The sequence below is a fragment of the Coenobita brevimanus genome, chromosome 70 (genome assembly GCF_032717465.1).
Source record: "Coenobita brevimanus isolate Jiangsu-jjx chromosome 70, ASM3271746v2, whole genome shotgun sequence".
Classification (NCBI taxonomy): domain Eukaryota; kingdom Metazoa; phylum Arthropoda; class Malacostraca; order Decapoda; family Coenobitidae; genus Coenobita; species Coenobita brevimanus.
Window position 1 is genome coordinate 49,097,596 of NC_137023.1, and position 12,836 is coordinate 49,110,431.

Genomic DNA, 12,836 nt, shown 5'->3' on the forward strand with positions numbered 1-12,836 from the left:
ATCACTCGCGAAAATTGAAAATTGTGCAAATTAGGGACCTTGCAATTTTTTCGCGTTTATGTATGTCGATGGGACTGGCAGTGACAAAACGTGTGGACGTTAAAGAACGTCGATGGGACGCTGTGGGCTAAACACCCAGGTGCCAGTCTGGCATTGCGTCCTGAGACCCAGTAAAGATCATTATTTATGTATGTAAAATGAGCATATTTTCTTCCCAGATGAAGACGGCTTTTGGAGCACGAGATGTAGGATCTAATAGCAAGTTTTCATGTATGTTCCAAAGTTTACTACTTTATTCCTCACTCTTTAGTATGTTTTTTACCATCAAGATGACACAAAAATAACAATGACACATTTATTTCGGTGTTACTCATATGAATACTATGAGCAGCCATATTTCGAAAATAATATGAAGATAAAGACCCCTAGATAAACAAGTGCTGTACATTTAACGTGTTATGCAAAAGTTTTCTCTGACAGCAAAATAATTGTTAAAACATATATTACATAATCTTCATGTTGGACCAGTTTATCTGCTCTAACAGCAATACCAATACAAGAGATGTCATCATCTGAGTCACTGTCTTTATCATATCTTGTGCCAAGTATTAGGAGGATTCAGGCAATAGTAATACATCAGATCACCTTATCATCTGAGTCACAGTCTTCATCATCTTGTGCCCAAGGATTAAGAGGATTGAGGCACACATTGTTCTCAGTACAACAAATTCAGGCCCTTGTGCAGCACAAATTGTGTCTCCTACAAGAACAATTAGATGGAACACATGAGGTTTTACAGCTACAGCTCACAAGCGCAATGCATTTAGCAGGGACTGGAAGCTTGGTCATAAGAAGTGGTACAAGGTGTCCACCATCTCCTTCTTTCCAACCATACTCTTTGGGACTTGGCAATGAGGGCTTGGCTTCTAGTGCATGATGCCATATCAAAGCCTGGTAGTGTGCTCGCTTGGCATGTTGAATCATAGCATCTTGTGCTGGAGGAAGTTTTTCTGCAGCTTTAATGCAGAGCAGCTGAGCATGTATGTCATCGACTGAGGTGAGGATAGACTTTGATGCATAAATATTGACTACAAATTTCTCAACATTTTGTAGTTTCTGTGGAAAGAGCAGCCCATAACCAAAGCCATCCGGGAGATGTGGGTTTTCTTGGTAGATCTTCCAGGGACTTTTCGTTCCTATGCCACAAAACTGACTGGTCGCGTCACAGCCAGAGAGGGCATTGAAACTTAGAATATTGTTGCATAAGCCCAGGCCAAATGTAGCTCTGATCTTGTGTGTGGCAATAAAACGGTACTGTTCTGAAGTTCCAACTTTGAGCCACACTTATTTTGGAAGACTGGCACCAAAGTCTATGAGCAGAGTAAGAACATCTGTGTCCTTGCTATCAACAATAATTGTTTGAAATCCACACCTGGCAGCATCTGCACCATGTAACACCATTCTGGTGTCTGCTTCTTCTTGGTGAGATTTTAAATGGGATGCATCACGACAGCTTGTGGTTACCACATCTTCATTATCTTTGAAACCTCCAGCAATGACCAGTTCATGATCCTGTTGGAGTAGTTTGCTCTTATCATGTCGTTCTTCTGTGAGAAAACTGACATGGTTGGTCTTGTTTTCTGTCAAGGATATAAATTCTGGCCATTGTGAAGGTAATGGAACATCTCTTCCTTCAGTTATGCGACGGATTTGCCTCTTCTTTCCAGATGGCTTTGTCTTGTCATTCCTCTGATTGAGTCTGCTTTGTATGCATCAAAGATGACATCTACTCGTTTGCATTGATGATCAAATTTGGCCGGAACAATATTACAGAAGATATCTGATAGATCACCGAAGGTGTGGGCATCCTTTGGTTTCCCAAGTGCTTGGACCAAGGCCATAACATCGATGATATAGCACCTATTTCCTTGGATGGCATCAGGTTCAGTCTCTACAACCAACAACTATCATTTGTTCATACCCAGCAATTTCCAAAATAATGAACACTGTTGATGTATTGACTGGCACGTCATAGCCTTAAACACCCTTGTAAACTGACACGTTAACAAACCTAATCACGCGAGCAGATGCCAGAGCGACTCTCCTGGCGTCCAACGCTACTGGGCTCCCAACATGTAACCTTTTGCCATGGCAGAGAAGAAATGCCAAGAAGATAAGAAGGTAGTATTTTATTATAGGTAGTTATTTATAGGTAGTGCCAGGCAAGTATTTGATTCCTCAAGGATTTCCTGGAAAGATAAACAGAAATAAAATACAAATGATAATAACATAGATGTGGTAACAGGTATGTCTTATTTTCTCCTAATTTGTGCCTATACGCGCTTATAAAACGCAAGCTTTATCTCAGCTCCGGACACAATTTCAGCCCGGCACCTGCCCTGGGGATGTTGTCTAAGGTCCATAGATGACAAAAAACAGGGGAGCCACTTTTGGAAATTTGGGTGTGTAAAAACTCAAAATTCTTGGTTTGGCCTCCAGACTATAATTATGTTACATAGCCTCTTTGATACATTGCGTTACATACTTTCGTTGGTACGTTACGTTGTGCTAAGTACTCTACTTATATTATGCTACATACTTCTTGATATATTTATTGTATTATCGTGCAGTACTTGATATATTGCGCTAAGCACTCAGTGGTATTTTTGTGTTGCCTATTATACTCTCGCTGACCGGGCTGGCTGATACTGTGCCACGTACTATGGGTCACAAACGTATCGGTGCACAGGGGTCCGATGCCTACCGAAAACATTCGATCAACTGCTGATTGTTACCAACGTCTTACTGTGTATGAATAATGTCTGTTTATGTAAAGATAATGTTTGCTATGTTTCCAAGAGGATATCGATAGTTGGCGCTATATGACACCTCCTGACATTAGGGCTACCAATGAGTGGTAGGTCGGACACTAATATTTCCGTGACCTTCCTTCTGTGATCCAAAATGTTTCACGCACATTGTGCACCGATACTTCTGTGACCCATAGTACACTCGTTGACCACTAGTGACGCCAGGGCGAGTACGTGTTGGTGAATGTGAGTGACGAGCGAACGTGCTGGCATTAGGGCAGTGATTCCCAAACTGTGTGCCGCCGCTATACCCCTGGAGTGGCAATAAATTTTGATGAAGATTTAGATCTGTGCAGACAAAATGAAGGCTCTAGCAGAAAAAAATGAGGCTCCGGAATGTTAAAGTAAACGAAAGCAACTTCGATGTTCCTAAAGACTGCTGATACAAATGACAAAGACAGTGCTCCATTGATATGTGAGCACCATGGAGGCCTAGAAAAGAGCATTGAGAACCATTCTCCAGATATGTGTTGAAAGTTACTAATGACCGAGAAATTATTTATTCAAATCAAAGTACTCAGTAGACGACCTCCTCGAACAACTGGATAGGCCGAAGCATGATCTGTCCAAAGTTGAAATCCTATTTCCCCAAGATTACTCACTGAACGAACAACAAAAACGTAGCTGGTTCAGAAGAGGCTGTGGGCCATGGAAATGAAATATGCATTCGTCTAGGAAGGAACGGTCTCATGGTTGGAAGTTATACACCCGCCACAACCCTCAAGCTTATCACAGCAGGTTTCAGGAATATCATCCTCGTTCGACCCACTATCCAAGAAAAAACCACCAAAGTTATCCTTAAAGGTATATCATATTAATTTGACCTTAACATTATTAAAGATGAGCAACCAAACCTCGTCGGAGGCTCGTGGAACAAAGTCAGTAGGAGAGGGACCGAGATTGTTGGGTACTGGAGGGGCACTTTCCTTAGCAAGGTATTTTGCAAATCCCTGCAGCTCGTGCTGAACATTGACTCATACTTACAACGTCCCACCTTATGTGGTAGGTGCAGCAGGTGGAACCACCCTAACAAGGCATACCGCTCCCACCCTTGGTGTAGATACTGCGCAGGACAGCACATATCCCAGGTGTGCCTCGACAAAATAAAATGCGGGGCCATAATTCAATACCAGTGTGTTAACTTTGCTGGCAACCATATTGCTGGCCATTTCACCTGCCTTAAATGACCATCCTGTAATCATCAGAGAGACAACGACCAAATACCACCACCTCCTTCTCCACCTTAACTGCACGACCAACAAAAGAGAAGCGCAAACAGTAATGAACACATCTTCAGAACTTCATCCATGCTTAACACTGGCAATTTCCCCGCAGCCCAAACAAACAACCCATGGATCACAGGACATCTCGGAAAATCCTCAACAGCAACCAGCTCGGGACATACAACGTCAAGAATTGAAACAACTTGCAGTTCAGTACAAGAACACCGCTCTGAGACATCGCACTCGAACCAAACAAAACTACCTAGCTCTCACTTCATCACAACATCCTCACAAGTCCCCTTGCACAATGCGTGGATGGAACAAATGATGGAGATGAATACAAACATGACGAAGATGATAATGCAACAACAGGCGGTAACACAAAAAATCACCGAAAAATTAAAAGTGATGAATTACGCTCTTCAGGCAAATATAGAGGTCATATTGAAAACAAGTGAAAAACTAACAGAAGTAATGTCCACGCTTCTCGACCGTGAGTCGCACGCCTCTTCCTTAACAAACCTTCCACAGAACAATTCTGATAACACCACAAAGTTCGAACAATACACCCAAGCTCAAATCAAACATTTGTGCAAGACTGGAATTACCATGGCTCTAAGTGGGAAAACCCTACAGAAACTTCTCGAAAGTGGCGCGGTATCAATGGACCGGAAAGATCTCTTGCTGAATCACTGAAGGACAGCGATGAGCATACTGGTAAACTTCCTCGACATTCTACTAGCATACAGCGCACCTGAAGAATCCTCTCAAACCACCAGGGAACTCATCAGTGAGTAACGACAAAATCAGAATAATAACATGGAATGTCAATGGCATTGCACAAAAGCGCATCACCATTGAACAGGTCGCACTCTCTAACAACGTTGATGTGATCTGCCTCTAGGGAACCAAACATAAAGTTCTGACATTATTCAAAATCCCTGGTTTTCAAGCATTTGATATCCTAGAGGTGATTATACCACGCATCAACAATGCGAGCTCAGTAACGGCGAGAGACCTCATAACCTATATTAAAAAATCAATAGCTACCAGTCTCACCACACCACCTTTCATCGGGAAGTGATGTGATTCAATCACCATTAACATCACAATTGTGACAGGCAGAACACTACTCAAAATCGTCAACATCTACACCAAAGACAGAGCCCTCAACCTACAACACATTGAAGCATACGATGGTGCCTGTCTCACTCTCCTTACCGGCGATCTGAACGCAGTTCACGGTATCCTAGGGAGGAATGAAACCAAAAGGTATAACTGCAACAGACAAACCATGTACAGGTGGCTAACTGACACCAGTCTGAATGTGACGAATATCGATAACAAATTTCCCACACACATTAAAGGAAACAAGCTCTATGATACTTTCATAGTGAATGACATTAATCTAACCTTCGATACCTGGCCAATAGATGAACTCACATCTGATCATTACACCATCGCTACCAGAAACCAGCTCCCTACAATTGCACATAAAGAGATACAGTCCCGCAAGAGATTATCTGTTTTGCCTAAGCATAAAGGGACGACAAGAAACTGCCTTAAAACAGGTATGATAACTACACCAAAGAGAAGAAAGAACCAGACGTTGATACGTTTGAAAGAGACATCACCCAGAACACTGAAAGAATTATCAACGATGTAAGACATAATGGTAAGCTACGCCGAAAGAAACCAAACAGTCAACCCTCAGGAAGATGGTTCAGCAAAAACGAGACCATCAAGAGAATAAAGCCCACAAAAAGGTGAAAGCCGTATTACTTAAAAACCCCGCGTCCCAAAACTACACTGTTCTTCAACATATGGCTGAACAGGCACCGACCACCAAAAATGCGACCAAAGAAAAAGACTGGGGTAAATTCATCCTAGGAGTAAACCACAGAACCCCGCTGAAGGAGGTCATCAGGAGAGTGGACATTATCAATGGTAAGAAAACTAGAGAACCAAGGCACCCTAACCCACCAGCCAAAGCAAAGTAACTCATCAGCAAGTGGGCATTGGCGTCCAACCACGATGACTTCCCCCTGCAAGTCAGAAAAGCCGTGCACAAGAAAATCAATAATAGATGAGGAAAATAAATAATGCCCTAAGCTTGGTAGGCCCAGGGGATCACATTATGTTCACAGAAACCGAACACCGATTCGCACTTACATCCAGGAATTCATCTGCACCAGGACTTGACGACATCACTCATGAAATTGTTAGCATTCTTGCCTCATTGAAAGGTAATCCCGTCTTACGCCTCTACAATATGATATGGAAAACAAGGAAACTACCAGCCATATGGAAAAGTGCTGTCATCATTCGCATACCCTAATCAGGCAAGAATGGTGAAACAAGACCGATTTCCCTCACCTCGTGTCTTTGTAAGGTGTTTGAAAGGATGTGCCTTAAGAGATGACACAGTTCTATCAAACCTTTCCTAAGCAAAGACCTCTATGGGTTCCTGCCACGCAGAAGCACCCAGAAATGCATCCATAGAGTAAAAAAAAAAAAAGTTCATATCAACTGCACTGTTTTCAATGACCTGAAAGGTGCTTTTGATAGAGCAAACCCAATTGTTATTCTACCAGAACTCTCTAGTACATCGAAGGCAAGATGCCACTACTTGTCAAACAGACAAGAGCTTGACCTTTAATCTTTTGTTAAACACACACAAAAATTGTTTCCTCATGGGCTACCCTTTAACTCTTATACCAAGTTTGTATAAAACTGTCTTTTTTTTGCCTTAGTTATTTTGTTAACACAGACTTGAACAAACACGGGATGAGGCTATGGCACACCTAATTTCTGACCTGACTCATATCTCTGATTGGGGTAAAAGTAACCTCGTTGTTTTTAATGACCCAAACTCGGTTTAGGCATCTTTCTATCAGCCATAATCTTTCACAGGGATAAATTAATATTTAGCAGTATTCAAATCAAGCCTTCATCATCTCTGAATATCCAAGTACTTGGAGTTTCATTCTTTCGGGATTTATGATAGAAAGATCATATTACCTCTCTTGCAAAATCTGCCTCTAAAAGATTAGGTGTGATAAGCCAACTCCGTTCCTTCTTTATCCCACCACAACTGTTGACATTATACAGGGGTTTTACAAGTCCCTGTGTAGAGTGCAATAATTCTCATGTGTTGGGGCTTCCCACATACTCGTACTGCTCTTCTCAACAGGGTGGAGTCAAAAGCTTTTCATCCGACTGATTCTCCTCCTCTTCCTGACTCCCTGCACATCTGTCACTTCGCCGCACTATTGCATCTTTTCTCCTGTCTGTCGCCACATTAATGGTCACTGCTCTTCTGAACTATCTGCTTGTATCTCTCCTCCATTACGGCGGGCACATAGCACCTGTCTGGCGACAAACTCTCACCCATTTTCTGTCCAACTCTCTAATGTAAGAGTTAACCGATACTCCCAGTCTTTCATGTATGCAACAGGTTAACTCTGGAACTGTCTTCCTTTGTCTATATTTAAGTCTGCCTGTCACCTCCAGTCTTTTAAACGAAATGTGTCTAGGTATCTCGTAATGAAGGGATCTTGATTTTGGCTCTCTGTTATTTTTTTTCTCTTTGGAAGGAACAATGTTGTAGGCTTTCAATTTGGTTCCTTCTACCTTGCATAAAGAGTTAGACACACACACACACACACACACACACACACACACACACACACACACACACACACACACACACACACACACACACACACAATCACACACACACTCCGACTCCGTTCCTTCTTTACCCCTGCACAATTGTTGACTTTATACACGGGTTTTATTCCCCCCTGTGTGGAGTACAACTCTCATGTGTGGGGAGGTTCCCCACATACAGCTCTTCTCAATATGGTGGAGTCAAAGGCTTTTCGTCTCATTAACTCTCCTCCTCTTACTGGCTCCCTTCAACCTCTGTCTCCTCGCCGCACTGTTGCATCTTTATCTTTTTTCTATCCCTACTTTAATGGTCACTGCTCCTCTGAACTATCTGCTTGCATTCCTCCACCTCTGCGACGGGCGCGTAGCACCCGTCTAGCAACAAACTCTCATCCCTTTTCTGTCCAACTCTCTAATGCATGAGTTAACCGTTGCTCCCTGTCCTTCATTTATGCAACAGGTCAGCTCTGGAACTGTCTCCCTCTGTCTGTATTTCCTGTCATGATCTCCAGTCTTTCAAACGCAGTTTGTCCAGGCATTTCGAAATGATCCGATCTTGAATTTGTCTATCTCTTGCATTTTGTTATTCTCTTGGAAGGAACAGTTATTGCGGGCTCATGGCCTTTGGTTCCTTCTTCCTAGCATAAAACACACACACACACACACACACACACACACACACACACACACACACACACACACACACACACACACACGCACGCACGCACGCACGCACGCACGCACGCACGCGCGCCTTAACACCGGTTACTCGTTTCATGGGTCCCGGGTGCAGTAATAGATGATCGTACTCAAATCTTTTGTTTCCATTAGTTACTGGCGATTATGATGTGGGAAGGACTGCAGAACTGGGCAAGGTATTAATATACAGTGAATTATGAATGACAAAAATAAGCAGAATAGGGTTCTGATTACGGGCCTTTTATCACGCAGTGGTCTTTATAAACTTAACCATAGTATGTGATGATGTTTTCTTTTTCGTGTAGTTAATGTTGCTCGCTCACTTATTTTCATGTAACTAATATAGTGTGATCTAAAACACAGTGGACACGAAAGGTTATATGTGTGTGTGTGTGTGTGTGTGTGTGTGTGTGTGTGTGTGTGTGTGTGTGTGTGTGTGTATTCAGTTTTGCGAATATTTAGAATCGTAACATGGGAGGGATGGGTGAGGATGAAAAAAGGAAAAAGTTGTAAAGAAGTATTTACATATAATTTGTGTATGGCAGTGTTTGGACAACGAGGTTCGGAATATGATACAGTAAACTCTGATGAACTGAGCAATGTAAATATCAACCGTCTTGTTCCAGGTCAGTAAAACTAGGTAGAAAATAAACAGAAAATATAAAAAGTCACTAAGAAATTTAATATTATAATTCTACAATTTTTTCTAACAGAATATGTGTATTTTAAAGCCTTAGCGTAACTTGTACTCTGAAAATGAAGCTGACAAGGCAGCTTCTGTCGTGAGCAATCACACTGTGCATTCCACTGTTAACCTTTTCAGACCGAGAATGATTTTTTTTTCTTTTCAATCTAGCTATACCTCTAGACTTTTATTTCAGCTCAGGAGAGACGTTAAAAGCTGGGATGGGTGGGTGGGTAAGATATAACTTTCTTTAATCCTATCATGAGTGAGACAACTCAATTATTTCATTCCATCTAACGCCAGCTGGTTTTATTTCAACCAGTATAGAATCACAGGAACCTGAGTGTTAATTCCGTCACTACTACTATGCTCTCCTAAGCTGGAAAAATCGTAAGGTAGTAGCAAAATATATAACTGAGAATGACGTCCTCGGGTTAAAAGAATTTAAACTCACCCTTCAGACAGGCTGGGATGAAGGTCAGATGAATGAGTGGAAAGTCAACGATAGTGACGGTTAATCTTCTCAATGTCAGAGCTCTTGTAATCTGTCCAAGCTAACGTCAGACGATAATATTCAGCTAAAAGTGAGTCATAAGGACCCGAATGTGAATACTGTTACCATCAACCCTCTCATAGTCGTGACAATTAGCATGCTATTCCAGCAAATTCTAGACAGTTTCGTGCTAAGAGTATGGGAACCTGAGTGTTAATTCTGTTAGCACTACTCTTCCCACAGCCTAGACAACTCTAGTATATTGTTGCAACTAATGTCAGATGATTTTGTCCATTTGAGAGTAAATCACAGGTTCCTGGCGTGGTTAATACTGCTACTATTAATTCAATTCATGGTTAGAACAAGTGAATTCGATTGCACGTAAAAGATATATATTTTGTTCATATTGGCTAAGAGTTCGTCACAGAAATAAATGTCCAGGTCAGTGATTTTGTGGTTAGATCTACATTTATAACCATTTATCGATGATCATTAACACCCAACACCAAGGAATCTAGCTGTATTCTAGAGTTTCATACTAAGCTTTGGGGACATTCTACCGATGTAGTAATAGATACTGGCGATTTTCTAGTAGCTCATTTCTTAGCGATTTTTAAGGGATTTTAGCATAATTCATTGTGGCTTTCTGAATATTCCTGATGTTTTCTCCACATCATAGCATTTTTTGAAAGTAAATGTAGTGACGTTTATCCTACTCTGGATAGGGAGGGGAATGATGTAAAGGTAAAGGTGGGGGCAGATGCCATGAAGCGCTAATCCGCGATGCTCATCTCTCCGTAACTTGAGTATCTGAGCCTGTGAGGCATTATTCACCCACTCTCCTTAGATCTTGGGCCACTACATCATCCATGTTGCCGCAGTTACTTCCCCTAGGTGTTACCCTCGGTACTCATTGTGCCTACCAACCCACATAAGATGGATGGGTACTCGAGTCAAGTGGCGCCAACTGAACTTTGGCTTTATCGGCCTGGCAGCGTCCTAGCTAGCAATGCTAATCACTTGGCAACCACGGCTGTGGAAAGGGAATACAATTTAGAAAGAGGGAAGGAGTGATGATATAAACGAAGGGAAGCAAGGTTTGATGAAATTAGAATGTAAAGGAGATAAAGAACACCATAATTTCTCAACAGAGGATTGATGGGAGACGTTATGATGGGGGAGGTGGTGGTCAAGTGTTTAGATAAGTGGTATGCTGCTGGAATGGATGTAAGTTCGATTCTAGACTTAAGCATGAAACATTGATGATTTGAATTTCAGCAGAACATGCTTACTATTCTTCCGCAAGGCTCACCGACGCTTCAGAAACATGGGCTGCCATATGTATGCCCAGAACCTGACAAAAAAGAAATTGTAGGCGAATGTAAAGGATAAGACACTGGTAAAAAAAGAACAAAGGATGCAAGAGCCAAAGCTCTCCGTAAATTCTTTCAAACCTAAGGCGTCATTTATATTTCATGTTTGCTTTTATCTCACATTTTTTTCAGCCTGGCAAAGACTTTTCGAACCGGGAGGTTAGATACAGCTTCCACTACTTCTTTTATCAGTTAGAGGACGTCCATAAATTAACTAAAACCGTCTGGAGGTAGCAAGAGGAAACTAAAACCAGACGATCTGTTCAGCTTCAGAGGGGTTAGCTGTAGAATTTATAAATCCCCTAGGGTACGTGAAAGTTTTGCCAGGTTAAGTAAAATCGTGTAGAGGTAGCAAGAAGAAAAACTCCTCATGCTGAAAGGTTAACTCGTTCAAACCGATGACGTATTTTTTATTATATTCTTCCTACCCCCAGACGACTTCATTCAGCTGCGAAGAGACTTTCTGAACTGGAAAGGTTAGATTGAGTCCCTTCTCTACAACAGATCTAACTTAAGCTGAATAAAACCGTCCGGCGGTGGCTTGATTACAGTGAAGAAATCGTCATCGGACTGAGGAGTTACGAAAACTGCTACTGCTTCTGCTGTTGTTGCTCCTTCAAGGGCGTGTGCTGGTTGATGGTAGCTGAACGCCGCTTCTTGTAGGTGGAGATGGCGAAGGCGACGGCGATGATGAGGAGGATGGCCAGCAGGACTCCGACGATGATGCCGATGGTCCTGGGGTCGGAGCCGGTAGAGGCCTCGGGGCTGCCTGTGGTGTTGAAGTCTGAGGAGAAAAGTGCTCAGTTAATTCTTCTGGCGGTAACAGGAAAACAAATGTGATGTGTAAGGCTTGAGTTAGGTTAAAAAATGTAGTACTGACGGGGTTTTATTAGTGTGATTATGTTTGTGTGATTAGGTTTAGTGAGGTAAGGTTAGATTAGATTAGCTTGCGTTAGGCAGGTTAACTTACGTTAGGTTAGGGTAGGTTAAGTTAGGGTAGGTAGGTTTACGTTAGGTTAGGTTGCTGATGGAGATTTCTCTAGCAGAGAAAAATGCTCAGTAATGTAGCATGGCATTTAGACGAATTAAGGTGGGAAAAAATAAAAATATTCCTCCACCCCTCCTCCTCCTCTTCATCATCGTGTAATCATTATCCCAAACTCATTTTTTTTTCTACCTAAAGAGATAAAAGAGCTGAAGAGAGTCGCCTGGCGGTAACATGAATTATAAAGCAATGTACGAGTATCAGTACTGAAAGGGATAGTGAGAGTGTTACTGAGCCACTTCAGCTATCCTTTGGTGGGAAGAGGGTCAAGATGAGGATAAAGTTAAAGTACTTGATGCATATATAGCCTTACTTTCCTTAATGTTAAATCGATTATATGAAGGTGTAACCTGGGTAAAAAGTGTGCGTGTGTGTATTTTGTATGCAAGTGTACGGATACAAGTGCATATGCGTGTGCGTGTGCGTGTGTGTGTGTGTGTGTGTGTGTGTGTGTGTGTGTGTGTGTGTGTGTGTGTGTGTGTGTGTGTGTGTCTACTGACCTGGTGTCACTTCCGTGGTAATAGCTGGCATGGTGATGGTGAACTGTCCAGGGAAGCTTGTGGTTCCACCAGTAGTATCTGCCATGGAGAGATTGACGCCTGTATCACAACTGTGTACACGTAACCAGGGTGTAGGTAAACCCCCAGTTAAAATTTTGTCTCCCAAGATGAACAGAATCTCTGGTTGCGGCCAAAATATGATACAAATTACGTAATCGGAGTGCAGTAAGTAAACGACGAAAATTCGGGATTCTCTCTCTCTCTCTCTCTCTCTCT

General features: G+C 42.1%; 1 protein-coding gene across 1 annotated transcript in view; it reads right to left on the reverse strand.

Annotated features, from left to right (window-relative positions):
* Nucleotides 1-11,205: 11,205 nt before the first annotated feature.
* Nucleotides 11,206-12,836, reverse strand: part of LOC145406319 (uncharacterized) — a 19,191-nt gene continuing 17,560 nt past the window's right edge. Inside the window, exons 10-11 of the mRNA XM_080277483.1 lie at nt 12,561-12,638; nt 11,206-11,799 (exon numbers count right to left, since the gene is read on the reverse strand). Of these exons, the coding sequence (XP_080133609.1) occupies nt 11,606-11,799; nt 12,561-12,638 (272 nt within the window). The 3' untranslated portion in view covers nt 11,206-11,605. The remainder of the gene's footprint in view (nt 11,800-12,560; nt 12,639-12,836) is intronic.